Here is a 14,720-nt window from a genome sequence, read left to right on the forward strand (position 1 = left end):
ATCCACTATAATCAACTACAATGACATTGCACACGATTAACACGTGTGTAATCGACGAGACTAGTGAAACGCGCACGTGTAATAACAAAAAAGAAAACATAATCTTAACTTGATCTGCATGTAAATCACTGTATAAGCTAAGTTTAGATTAAGATAACAACGTATCATTAACTGTCATCTCATTTATGCATCACGCATTATGTGATAATGGCAGAATTAGATTTATATGACAGATAAGTATATATTAGATAATTTAAGAAGCTAATTATTACATTCCAAACAAAACCCATCTCGGAATTCATTACCACATTATTTAAGCAGTAAGAAATTCACTCACTAGTGAGATAGTAAGACAGCTATAGAAACCGAATCAAAAACAAAATGGTGTCACATATATTGTCAAACTTGTTTCGAGGCACCAGGGGGATGCAATATGTGTCAGTTTTAATTGGTAATTATATTATTAATACAAAATTTTACATAATTTTTATTTTCAATTTTAAATTATTACTTTTTAGCTTCTTTAGGGGTTACCACAACCCAAATGTATCTAACATGGCCGTCACCTACGATATCAATACTAAAGGGAGATGAGTCACCACTTGGTGAACCAATTTCAAGTGTAAGTTATTAATAAATAAACAGAATAAATATTAAACCATTCATGTATCTTTATTTTATGTAGGAAGATTCATCATGGATTGTTTCCATTATTTTATTATCTGGTTTTCCTGCTGCGTTTACTTTTCATCTGACTACTGCACGTTTCTGTCGGAAACAAGTACTACACGCTGCTTCTGTCACACTTTTCCTACCTTGGTTTATTATAATATTCGCCAATCACGTTGCGTATATCTACGCAGCACGAATATTAGCAGGATTATTACTGGGAACAACTATAATTGTAAGTACACACTACATAACCTCACATAATAATGATCTGTGTTATACATTGGATTGTGGATAACTGGTTGCCTAGTTTACATGCAAATTGAAATTGTGGCTCCAAAAGACGAAAAACAAAAAATCTATTGTGTTTTACAATTTGCCTATATCAAAAAGTAGTTATAAAACGTAAAAAATAAAAAATCAATTGGGTTTTACAAGTTGCATATGTTAAATAGCTTATAAAACAAAAAACAAACACAAATAGAAAAGATTTAGTAAAAATTAACTGAAAATAACCACAGATACTGTACCAATCAAAAACAAAGAAGTATATTTAGTAAATTTACAGTTTCCTGTAACATAACTTCACATAACTTCACATAACCTTTCTTAATTACTATTAATATCAATTTTTAAATATTTCTCTAGACAGCAGCAATGTACTCATCAGAAATAGCTGATCCCGACATCCGTGGCCGTTTAGGCACATCCTACGGAGTAATGAAACTATCCGGATCAATTATAGTCCTTGCTGTAGGCCCTTTTGTTTCCTACACAGTCCTAGCAATTGTTTGCGCAATTGTCCCATTCACCTTATTCTGCCTGCTCTTCTTCATCCCAGAATCTCCCTACTCTTTAGTAAAGAAACAACGTCTAGATGAAGCGCGTGAAGCTGTTGTCATGTTATCTGGATCAACAGACGATAACGAAATAGACGAAAGAGTTAAAACTATTGTCGCATTCGTACACACAGCGGAACGTCCACTTGGTATAAAAGAAGTATTCTCTAATTGGAAATATGTGAAATCAATGGCGATTGTGATCACACTTGTGACTTTCGAATATTTTGGAGGATTCAATGCGATTAATTCTTATCAGCAAGAGATTATTGCTAGTAGTGAGAGTGACATCAGTCCGGAGGTGTCAAGTATTGTTTTTGGACTCATACAAATACCAGCAGGTAATTTATTAGTTATTTTTGTGTTTTTGTTTGTTTGTTTCGCTTTTACTTGGAAACTACTCATCCGATCATTATGAAATTTTGTATATATGTTTTCAAGAACACTATGAAGGACATAGGATATTTTTTATTTAAAAATTTCAATATTTTGTTCGGAAAATCAAAAAAATCAAAAAAATCGAATCAAATCGGATACCAATCATTTTTGTACTTATATAATACACAATGAGGTGGCACCGAAGTGTATTATTATAATTTTTGGCATTTCCTATTTTATTTATTATTTATCACGTCCAAAACACATCAAACAATTTAATTACGCAGTTTTTTTTAAATTTAAATCAATTTCTACTTCTTCTACAGACAAAAATCTATTAAAACATAAACATAACCTCACTTTCATTTAATTTCTCTTTCATCTAATCAATTTTTATTCTTTCAGCCATTCTCTCAGCTTTTTTAGTTGATCGCCTCGGACGTAAAGTAATCCTATACATAGGCTGCACCGGTTGCCTAATTCCACTCATCGCTGAAGGCGTTTACTTCTATTTGGAAGATTACCTCAAACAAGATGTGTCTGCGATATCATGGTTGCCTACAACCGGCTTGGTCATATTTTTAATAAGTCATGCAGTGCATTCATCAGTTCCCTATATATTACTCGGCGAGTTTTTCAATGATAAAATGAAAAACGTTGCAACCACTATGTTTAGTTCAGCTGGTGCACTGGCTGTTTTCGGAGTGACAAAAACTTTCGAACCAATAAGGGAAGCATGGGGGACGTATACATGCTTTTGGATTTATTCTGGGTTTACGTTTGCTACTATTTTAATGACGCATTTCTTTTTGATTGAGACTAAGAATAAGACTTATCAGGAAATTGAGAGGAAAGTTTATAAATAGTTAGAGTTAAAATTAGGTTAGGCTATGATTAAAGTAGGAAATTGTATTGATTTAACCTCGAAATTAAGCAGTAGATAGTAGAGTAGGTTATGTTGTGTTTATAAATTTAAAATGTATTATAAATTTGTGTTTTTTATGAAGAGAAACGTGAGATTTTAAAAATTTGAATTTATTGATTTGTTTTTGCAACAAATAGCCAAATATTTATTAAAAAATTAAAAATATATGATAAAAATAATTTCAACTAGAAAAATGATGAATTTATCTGAAAATAGCAAAAATTATTTATTTATTTGATGAAAAATAAGGAAAGTAATGATTTTTTCATTAAAATAAATCAAAAAATTAAAGAAAAACGTCAAAATATAAAGAAAACAAATCACAGAGCCCAACAATGACGTCATTTCTCCCACTTAAGATTAACCATCTGTAAAGACTCAACATTGAAGTCAGGCAAATTTTAAGTAAAAGCAAACATTTTTTTGCATTTTAACACTTTTTACAAAAAAAATCAACATTCCCTCTCCAGAAATCCAAATATTATCAACAAACAATTATTTATTTAACTTCTTAAATCACCAATTTAAGTATAAACAATACCTAACTCTTAAATACTAAAAAAATAACACCTAACCTACTTTCTTGCCTTAACCTTAATCTTAATCCCCTCCTTAGTCCGTAAAATAATATCCGCCATTAACGTAATACTCTCCGGTGTATCCACCGGCAACAAAACAAAACTCTTCACAATAGCCGCCAGCTTACACTTCATATTCAACATGGCGTACTTCTGCCCGATACAATTCCTCGACCCTGCACTAAACGGCAGATACGCATACGGATGCCTATCCTTTGAATTCTCCACTGTAAACCTCTCCGGGATAAACTTATCCGGCTCAGGATAAATATGTTCCAATCTATGCGTATCATAAATGTTCATAATCAACACACTACCCACCGGTATTCTATGCCCAGAAGACGCTGTGAATTCCTCACCGTTTAACCTTGAAATCAAAGGGACACTTGGATATAACCTCAAAGACTCCTTTATAACCAACTCCATGTAATTCATCTGATGTAGGTCTTCATAAGTCGGATCTCTATTGTCATCCAAAATGGCGGAGACTTCCTCATAGAGTTTTTGTTGTTCTTGTGGGTGATTAGCTAATAATAGAAGCATGAATTGTAAAGCCATTGAGATTGTATCATGACCTTCAAACATGAAAGTATCTACTTCTTCACGTATTCCATCGTAAGTTATTTCGCCTTTGTTTTTCGCTGATAAGAGGAGATCTAACATAGCTAGGCGTTTCTTTTTTGTGCCGTAGGCATCTGTGTCGCTGTCGGCGTCTTGCTGTGCGTCGGTAATGTCGGAATCTTTGAAGGTTTTCTCACGTTCATCGATTACTTTTTTCGTGAAGTTTTTTAGGTAACGGAGGAGGAATCGTTCTTCGTAGAAGTGATGAGTGAATAAACTCACGATGTAGAAGTAGAACCATGGACGTAGGAGGCGATACACGGTGATTTCACCCATTCTAACCTCAAAATAATAACGAAATTAGTAAAATTATGTGTTTTTAGGTTATGTTGTTTACCTGTGGATGGCGTTACGGTATTTTTTCTCTGATGCTGCATCCTCTAGTGATGTACCCATAGCAGCTTCTATTTAAAATAGTTTTTTGTGAAATTTAACCTTAAAATTTGATTGATTTTTAATCTAACCTGCAATTGTGTGTAATGATGATTTATGTATATGTGGAAGTATATCTATTTCTTTGTTCGAATCACTTTTGATGTCTTCAACGAATCCTTTTGAATGTTTATTGAAAACGCTAATGTAACGCTTGAGGATGTTGAAGTGGAATGTTGGGGTTATGATTTTTCTGCGGTGTTGCCATTTTTCAAAGTTACTCGTTAATAATCCTTCTCCTAACCAGTCGTGGAATAACCAATATATTTGGCTTTTTTCATTGTGTTTTGTGTTTGATAATATCGTCTGAAAATTAATTTGATTAATTTTAGGTTGTTTAAGTGTTTAATTGGTTGCATACCTGCATATCTTCAGGTGCACATATCATAATACCATAGAATGCATTGGAGGACCATAGTTTATACACTGGATAATATTGTTTGGACCATTTGCGTAATTTGTCAAATATTCCAACTAGAATAAATCATAAGTTAAGAAATTCATGTTAGGCAACCCAAATGACAATGAATTTTTCTTATATGATGTTTTATATGTGTTATTACTTACTGGGATTGTCAATAATATCAGTAGCGTTCCCCAAAATAGGAACAGTTGGAGGTCCAGGGATTAAATTGATAAGTCTGGCGGTTTCACTTAGTTTGTTGTATAATTCTACGCCGATGCAGAATAAAATTAAACCAACAAGTAGACATATTAGAAATATTAATGAAAAACCCATGATTTTAGGTTTTTTTGGGTTTTTGTGTTATGGGTTTATGTTTAATATAGTAATTGTATTAGTTGGTTGAATGTACTGAGGCGTTATCACGAATCTATTGGCTACTTATGTTATGCTTAGTGATCGGTGTAAGTACTTTGCACTCACAGATATAACATTCACACAAGGTTATCACTTTTAAGTAATAAGCTGTGGTTTACTTATTAAAACAAATTAAAACTGGGAATATAATAATAATACTTTTCTATTTCAAGTATTTATTAAATGAAAGTTCAATTGACATTGATTTATTTTACTTTTTGTTTTTTTTTATGTTGCTGAGTTGTAAATGTATGAATTATGATTTTTATTTTTACATTTCCTGTAGAAAGCAATTCTTAACCTTTCTTAATTAATATTGTAATTAATTTAATTTTTCTACTTTAATCTTTAAAGGGTCACTTTTAAACACAAAAAGTAGTAATTTTAAACACGAACGACCACAATCGGTACTTTAGTACTTTAGTCACGGGTTTTAGTCACGGGGTGGAGCTGGCGTCTGCGCATTAGCCTACGGTGCAGCACAAGACCATATAAAATGCCATATGACGCGACACGTAATTATAACCTTACATTTCCATAAGTTTACGTTACACTTGTCAAAAATACCCGTTATAGGTTATGTTATAACTTTTTCTTAGTACTCAATGATTATTTTTACACTATTTATAAATTAATAACTTTTTATTGTTATAACGGATATTAAATTGGATTCCAATGATTTCTTCCTTTATAACTTAATATATTTTTTATTCTCACTACATGAATCAGTAATATTACAGTAATTTATGACATTTATTTTGTTATCATGCTTTATAATCTTAATGTTGACATCTTAAATCGTAAAAGCAATCAAATTCATCATATTCCTCATATTTTTCACATCATCATCATCATAAAATCAAAACATCATAGGAATTTTTCGTATTTTTGTGTTGTTTCACGTTGTTTATTGTCAGCAGTCATTACTTCCGTAAATATTTCCAGCAAAAGCAAACAAAATAGGTTATGTTTTGGTTATGTTAATATGCACGAGTATATACCATAACAAAATACCGCCCAGTCAATAAATACACATTCCAAAAGTATTTCTCTTCATTCTCAGCTACATAAAGATTTAAAGATTCATCTTCTTTGTTTAATACACATATAACAACAATAAATATATTTATTTATTCATTTTGTCTTTTTTATAGTTGTATGCTATGTTTTTATGACAAGACTCATATGATGCAGTTGTAGTGATAATAAATGTTTACCGGTTATATTTAGTTAATATTTTTGTATTATCAGTGTTAAATTTGCTTGTTATCAGTACACATCTAAAATTTAATCGTGTTATCATCAGCCAACATCAATGTTATACTCGATAGTTGTTTCCAAGCATAGAAAAACTCAAAACAATCATTTTAACCCAAAATAACCTCAAAACATCAAACATAACCACAAAAAACATCCAAAAATATTTTTTCAACCAATAAAACTAATTTAAATAAATTAATATATAAATACTGCAATATATATTACTCTGTATCCATTTTCAGTGTTATTTCCTGTGTATAGCGGCCATTTTGAATGAATATTACAATATTAGCTTATGATTTATCGCCGGTCGGGGCATTCCAAGTTGCAGGCAACACTCAAACCATCACGCATGTTACGATCGACATGTTGTAGATACTTGATCGACTCGCGCGCCCCCCTTTGACAGCCCACATCACCATCGCACATTTGATCCGCTTTGGACAAAAACAGAATATTACACTGACGTGTCGGCGAAAACCAACTGTTATCACTCTGTAAATAATAACCACAATCAATATAATCAATAAAACACATTATACATACAAAAACATCCAAAATCCCAAAAAAACAAAATGGTTACTTACACACAACATACACATCTGATGCATATTACACGCTGTCTCGAATATAGTCCCATACGGGCCGAGAATCAACGAAACTTCACGACATGCGCGTTCAATACGCTCACAACCACCTAAAAATCAACAAATTTAACATTAAATTAAACTTAACCTCAAATCTAACCTTTTTCAAACGTAGATTGCTCCATAAACTCTTTTGGTACTTTATAATTTTGCTCAGCGCAATTTTCATCACTTTCCGTGCATTTTATATTGTTATCTTCATCGTTATCAGCATGATGATCTTCATCAACAGCTTGTTTCCTTGCAACAGCCACTCTCTTCTTCTTTTCTTTATCAACATCTTCGTTGGAATCCTCCGCTTCATTATCAGGATACTCTTCATCATGTTCATGTCGTAGTGCTAACGACTGTCGATATTCCTTCAAAGCTTTCCTCATCTTTTCAACATTGTACGCTGTTGCCAAACGTGCTATAATACTATCCTTAACATCTTTCATTTCCTCACCGTCAATATCATCCTGTGCTCCGGAAGCGCCCGTGTATTTCAATGTATCATCTATGATACTTTCCTCGATTGATTTGAGTTTTTCATCGAGTACTTCCATACTGTCAAGGTTTTTATTTTTATCATTTTTGTAGATTCCTGTAGTTGATTTTGCGTTTAAATTTGTAGGTTGTGTTGATGATGAATATTCATGTTTATGAAAGTTTTTCAATGGATATTCTTCGCTTTTCTTTGATTTTGATAGTTCCACGGCTTTGTGATAACGATTTATCAACCATTCGTTGTCTAGATTGCTTGATTTCTTGCGTCGATCAATGCCGAAGTAATCCGACCACTTTACAGATTTTTTACTCATTTGCAGCGGTTGTTCTTGTGCTTGTGTGTCAATAGTTGTAGGTTCTTGTTTGGTAGGTGGCGCTGTTGTCACTACTTTACCAAATGTAGGTTTCTTAGTTGTAACACTCACTTTTTTCGGTGTTTTATCTTTATTTTCTTTTTCATTATTATTATTTGTGTTGTCAAATAGTTGGGATAATTCTTTTTCGACTTGTGGATCCGTACGTTTAACTTTACGTTGATTAACCTCTTTAACCTCTTTCATGCTCCGCTTTGAGACAGGAAATCGTTTTGTGACAGGATAAAACGGCACGCGACGTTCTCTTGATTTATAAATCCCATAAGCACCGCCTGAATAATTCGGGGTTAGGTCGTCTTCATAGTATGATGCATGAGAAAATGGCCGCCGTTTGCGCATGCCCACACCGTTGTAACCCAAACTATTGTAGTTGTAATAATTATAACGTTTATACGGTGGAGAGTATAACTCTTCAAGGTTATCTTGACTCGGATATTTCATTTCATTCAAGAATTCGATATAATCATCGTCATTAGAGCCGCGTCGATAGTTACGTTGAGGGTTATGTTGTATATTACGCATATTGTGAGATTTTTCAGCACGTTCACGGAAGGGCGATGAGGGTGGTGATTCATCAGGGTCGTAATCCTGCGCGTTTTCGAGATATTCAAAGAGAGCTTTCTCTAACTCAGACTTACGATTTTCATATTTAGCTACGAGTATTAATATGAATAATGGGTTGCCTATAGTCGGAGGATATATATTGGTAAATATAACTTACCCAAATCAGAAAAGTCATCATTTCCATAATTATCGTATCGGGAATAACCGGAGAGGTCGCGTTGTCGACGGTGGACAGCTTTGAGGGCTCCCTGGAGAGAATCCTCAGCGTTTGACGCGATGAGCAACAAGAGCAACGTGAATAATTGATATTGCAACATGATATTCACTGCAAAAAAAAAGAAAAAAGTTTTATTTCACAAATCGTCAATTGACAATGGAAATCCCCAAAGAATTTCATTACTCGTCGATGGAATGTCATAGAATGTCATGGAATGTCATCCACATTCCTTCAGGACCTTCATTAGTAATCCCCACATAGTTTACCAATAAATTTTTATTTTATTTTTTATTTTTAAGCGTTTTACGCATAATTTTTGATTATTTTTAAGAAAAAAATTAACTTTACTTACTTTTTAATCCATTCAACTATAAATTCAGTATAATAATACTTTAATCCTGAATTTCCCCCTTCAACCTCTGCACTTCTTCACCTCTTCACCTCTTACTAATCTTTGATAATCTCGTCCTGTGGCTTGATGTACAGTATCACGTTTACGACTGCTGCCAAAACAAATACAGTGTTGAATTTCAGCACGAATTACGCCTACGCTCAGCACCGCAGGACAAGAATTGCGAGGACTGACTGTCTGTCGATATAGGTTCATCCGCCGAGGTGGTTTATATGCGCGTCGTGGGCGCCGGCGCCGCGACGCTCGGCGAAAATCGATTTTCTCCGCGCGGGCAAATCCTGTTGCTTGTTGCTCGCCACCGCCACAATCACAATCAGAATCACACTCCAATAATTTCCCGCCGCAGGCAGGCTGGTAACTCAAAGACTTCTGCCATGTTTTTTTATTTTTTATTTTTTTTTCGTTTTCTATGTGAAGTGAATGCAGCCATAGATAAGCTGAGTTTTTTGTAATCATGGTTACCTAACAATTTTCTTTTTATTTTCATTTCTGAGGAGTTTCTAGAAGGAAAGAAAAACTTTATATGCAGTTTTCATTAATATAAAGTTAAATTAAGTTTAATTAAGTTTAATATATTTGTAATCCCTACTAATATTATAAATGCGAAAACCCTGATGTTTGTTACACTTTCACGCAAAAACTACTTAACTGATCATCATGAAAATTTGTACACATATTCTTAGTGGTCTCCGAATGGTTATAGGCTACTTTTTATTTAATAAAAAAAATTATCAATTCGTTTCAACTATGTATGATGATTTCTAATATTTATTTGATGGTTTCAACGCGAGCGAAGCCGCGGGTTAAAGCTAGTTTGTAATAAACTTGTTCTGGAATAATAATTATTTAATTAATTTTCTTAATCGAGATGATGACGATTTATTTGTTTTAAAAATTGTTTTAGAGTGTGATATAAATGAGTAATGGACGTGGAATGCAGCCTTGTAGTGAAATTAAGTAGAAATATATTTAAAGCAAGTGTAATATTTGTTTTTATGTTGTAAAATTAACAAATAGTTACATTATGCATTAAATAAGTAGTAATAAAGCATGTTTTTGATGCGTGAGCAGAGGAAACATACTGTCTGCTGAGAATAGTTCTGGATAGTTGCTTAAAGTGAGGTTAGAAACGAATGGCGGAATATCAATTGTTTTATTGAATGTTTTTTATTTGTTAACATTAATTGTGGGTTTTTTATTGGTTTTGAAGTATTTTGTTATCAATTTTTGTTTGTGCGTCAATATGAATGGAAAAATGTTGTTAATATTTGTTGAAATACTTTAAATGTTTTTTTCTACTTCCACTTTTAACGCGTCAGTTTTTTTACGGTTTTTAGACACAAAAAGTGGTACCTTATATACGGACGGCCAAGTCGTGAATACTATTCATTATCTACGGACATTATCTACGGGTCGGAGCTAGCGCCTGCGCATTTGCCTACGGAGCAGCACAAGACCGTATGAAATGTCATGCGACGTCAGTCAAACACCTTACATTTTGTAGTAGTGCGCGAGCAAATTTCGATGATTTAAAATAAAAAAAGTTGAAATACAAAAACCGCAACGTGAAACTAGAGTGGAAGTAGAAAATATAGTGTAAGCATCATGTGGCTAAACGTTGTTAAACACCCAATTGCTTAAATTAATCAATCTCGTGAGTAAAGTCCACGTTTAGCCACTTGATATTTAATATACTATTAAAAGTTTTATTAAAAAATCAGGATTAATATTTAAGAGTGGATGAACTTATTTTTTTGCAGAATAACTATTGAATCATGAAATAAATTAAAAACGAGATTGAATTTCTTATACAATAACACAACGTCAACAGAATAATAAGATTTTCAATTATATAATAATATATTATGAAAAATGGATTTCGCTCGAATGTAATACAATATTCAATCAAACTTTAACAAAAACGCAAAAAACATGCATTTTATCAATAAAAAAATAAATTAAATCAATAACAGTAATGTTTAAACCAAACCTAACCTATTTATTCACCTACTAATCTATCAATATGATTACCAATATTTGCGCCATCTAGTAAAACTATAACAAACCACAATCATGCCCTTGACCATATTTAAACTATTTTTACTTTACTACTCGTATTACTATGTCAAGATCAATTCCTAGACGAAAATGAAAATAACACATTGCACACTGGTCCATAAATATGTCAATGATTAATAAATAACAAAATGCGCAACCAAAATTCTGCAAATAGATACACATTAATACATTATTATAACATTATTACAACAATTGTCTGTTTAATCAAGTTATAGTTGTGCTTGTTTGACCTTGAACAAACTGCGTCCCAAAGCGTTATCACAAAAACACATGTGCATTTCAACTATTTATATTACACTAAAAGTACATTCATTAAGCGTTCAGTATAAAAGGCCAATGTCAAACTACCAACTATCAACTATCAACTACCAACCAAATGACGCCATCGTTTACCATTTAAATGAATCATAACACACGTGACACACAAAACTTCACCAACAGCGCCATCTGTGCACAAACATTAAAACATTCAAATTCATCATATTAAAAGATGAATCCAAGCTGAAACATTCAACTGAATCCAATTAAACTTGCATGAAACTTTCAGCATGCGTCTAATTACGCCTAAATTAATGATTCACAACTTCCTCGAATTAATTACTTGCTTTCCGACTAGTTATTAACGAATTAGTCCAATTGAACCGGTTAGGTTATGAATAGGTTATGTTAACAATATTTGATCTTCAATGCAGATGTATATCGTAATCGTCGATGGCATTACATTTGTAACGACGAGCAACAAACACAAAATTAACAAATAATTACATTATGCGTTAAATAAGTAGTAATAAAGCATGTTTTTGATGCGTGAGCAGAGGAAACATACTGTCTGCTGAGAATAGTTCTGGATAGTTGCTTAAAGTGAGGTTAGTAACGAATGGCGGAATATTAATTGTTTTATTGAATGTTTTTTATTGGTTAACATTAATTGTGGGTTTTTTTATTGGTTTTGAAGTATTTTGTTATCAATTTTTGTATGTGCGTCAATATGAATGGAGAAATGTTGTTAATATTTGTTTAAATACATTAAATTTTTTTATTATTTTCACCTTTAACACGACTGTTTTTCCACGGTTTTTATACACAAAAAGTGGTACTTTTTATTCGGACGGCCAAACCGTGAGTAATATCCATTATCTACAGGTATTATTTACGGGACGGAGCTTGCGCCTGCGTATTTGCCTACGGAGCAGTACAAGACCGTATGAAATGCCATGCGACGTCAGTAAAACACGTCAAAGCATGCGTTGGTGTTGCTCGTGTCGGAGCGGCGGGATATGGCCCGACGCGTCACGTGAACCAGCGCGCAGTATGGTATTTATAACCTTACATTTTGTAGTAGTGTACGAGCAAATTATAATGATTTAAAGATAAAAAGTTTAAATATAAAAACTCAACGTGGAATTACAGTGGAAGTAGAAAACATAGCGTAAGCAACACGTGGCTAAACGTTGTTAAATACTCGATTAATTAAACTTAATCAATCTTGTGAGTAAAGTCCTTATTTAGCTACTTGATACTTAATATATTATTAAATATTTTATAGAAAAGTCAGAATTATTACTTAAGAGTGGATGAGCTTATTTTTTGCAGAATAACTATTGAATCATGAAATAAATTAAAAACGAAATTGAATTTCTTATTTCTTACACAACAACACAACGTCAACAGAATAACAAGATTTTCAATTATATAATAATATGAAAAATGGATTACTCTCGAATGTAATACAATATTTAATCAAACTTGAACAAAAACGCAAAAATCATACATTTTACAAATAAAATCATAAATTAAATCAATAACAGTTATCTTATAAACCAAACTTAACCTATTTATTCACCTACTAATCAATCAATATGATTACGAGTATTTGCGCCATCTAGTGAAACAATAGCAAACCACAATCATACCCTTGACCATATTTAATCTATTTTTACTTTACTACTCATATTACTATGTCAAGATCAATTCCTAGACGAAAATTGAAATAACACATTGCACACTGGTCAATAAATATGTCAATGATTAATAAATAACAAAATGCGCAACCGAAATTCTGCAACAGATAAATACACTTTAATACATTATTATAACATTATTACAACCACTGTCTGTTTAATCAAGTTATAGTTGTGCTTGTTTGACCTTGAACAAACTGCGTCCCAAAGCGTTATCACAAAAACACATGTGCATTTCAACTATTTATATTACACTAAAAGTACATTCATTAAGCGTTCAGTATAAAAGGCCAATGTCAAACTACCAACTATCAACTATCAAATGACGCCATCGTTTACCATTTAAATTAATCATAACACACGTGACACACAAAACTTCACAAACAGCGCCATCTGTGCTCAAACATTAAAACATTCAAATTCATCACATTAATCAAATGAATCCAAGCTGAAACATTCAACTGAATCCAATTAAACTTGCATGAAACTTTCAGCATGCGTCTAATTACGCCTCAATTAATGATTCACAACTTCCTCGAATTAATTACTTGTCTTCCGACTAGTTATTAACGAATTAGTCCAATTGAACCGGTTGGGTTATGAATAGGTTATGTTAACAATATTTGATCTTCAATGCAGATGTATATCGTAATCGCCGATGGCATTACATTTGTAACGACGAGCAACAAACACAACGTGGAGAGATAATCTGTTTGTTGTGTTGTTAGTGGCGAGTGATAAAGCCCAAAACGGACGTCTAATCGCCGCAAATAAACTCGTTCATTGTCGCACCAACGTCGTCGGACTAATAGATAAGCAGATAACACTCACAAAGTTATTATCTACAAAGTGTCAACATAAAACAAAAAAAATTTAAAAAATTACAGTTTTCTGTAATTAAAAAAACTTCAAAAAAATTAAAAATTACAGTTTTCTGTAAAATAAAAAAAAACATCAAAACGACATCTAGCGGTGAAGTTTTAAATTTTTTTAATTTTTGGTTATTTTTTTATGAACACCCTGTAGAAAGAGTGTTGAGGAAATTATTCATCGGCGCACGAAAGTTTTCAGTCGCGATTACACTACGCCTCGACGCATGTGCAGCACACGCAGAGTTAAATATCGAGGGATTATCTCAAGTCGCTTCAGTCGTGCGCAAACCGCGTGCTGAAAAACATGTGACAAAGTGTTTACAAAATAAAACCAAGTGAAACATATACACAATGGAATACCAAGAGTTAGAACTGGGAATCGCTAAGAAATTGTCCGAGAAAACCAAGCGCCATTTTAGTTACCAGTTGGTGATCAATGGCACGTTATTATTCTGGATGTTGTGTTGTTCAGCGGGGTTTTTGTATAATTACTATCAGGTGCAAGTGTTGCATTGGCATCTGAATGCGACGCATGTGCGCGTGCGTGAGTTGGAGCGATGGCAGCGGCATATGTGTTCCGTCCGCC

The 14,720-nt window shown here is 32.9% G+C and overlaps 3 protein-coding genes across 3 annotated transcripts; 1 reads left to right on the forward strand and 2 right to left on the reverse strand.

Annotated features, from left to right (window-relative positions):
• The first annotated feature begins 291 nt into the window (after positions 1 to 291).
• On the forward strand, positions 292 to 3,409 carry LOC135797437 (facilitated trehalose transporter Tret1-like). The gene is made up of 5 exons (XM_065309802.1): positions 292 to 451; positions 519 to 622; positions 686 to 904; positions 1,318 to 1,849; positions 2,292 to 3,409. The coding sequence occupies exons 1-5, from the start codon at positions 382 to 384 to the stop codon at positions 2,750 to 2,752; spliced, it is 1,386 nt and encodes a 461-aa protein (XP_065165874.1). The 5' UTR covers positions 292 to 381; the 3' UTR covers positions 2,753 to 3,409.
• On the reverse strand, positions 3,293 to 5,283 carry LOC135797436 (cytochrome P450 4C1-like). Its single transcript, XM_065309801.1, has 5 exons — positions 5,010 to 5,283; positions 4,804 to 4,916; positions 4,475 to 4,748; positions 4,348 to 4,414; positions 3,293 to 4,287 (listed from the first exon to the last, which is right to left on the reverse strand). Exons 1-5 carry the CDS (start codon positions 5,179 to 5,181, stop codon positions 3,387 to 3,389), a joined length of 1,527 nt encoding a protein of 508 aa, XP_065165873.1. The 5' UTR covers positions 5,182 to 5,283; the 3' UTR covers positions 3,293 to 3,386.
• Positions 5,284 to 5,941: 658 nt separating this feature from the next.
• On the reverse strand, positions 5,942 to 9,417 carry LOC135797449 (uncharacterized). Its single transcript, XM_065309813.1, has 5 exons — positions 9,163 to 9,417; positions 8,751 to 8,918; positions 7,270 to 8,682; positions 7,110 to 7,219; positions 5,942 to 7,017 (listed from the first exon to the last, which is right to left on the reverse strand). Coding segments are annotated over exons 1-5 (1,887 nt in total). The 5' UTR covers positions 9,164 to 9,417; the 3' UTR covers positions 5,942 to 6,822.
• Between the last annotated feature and the right edge of the window lie 5,303 nt (positions 9,418 to 14,720).

Source organism: Atheta coriaria, unplaced genomic scaffold (assembly GCF_025399875.1).
Source record: "Atheta coriaria isolate IRGN ID8LTWV9N9 unplaced genomic scaffold, Caltech_Dcor_3.1 hic_scaffold_8_pilon, whole genome shotgun sequence".
NCBI classification, from domain to species: domain Eukaryota; kingdom Metazoa; phylum Arthropoda; class Insecta; order Coleoptera; family Staphylinidae; genus Dalotia; species Dalotia coriaria.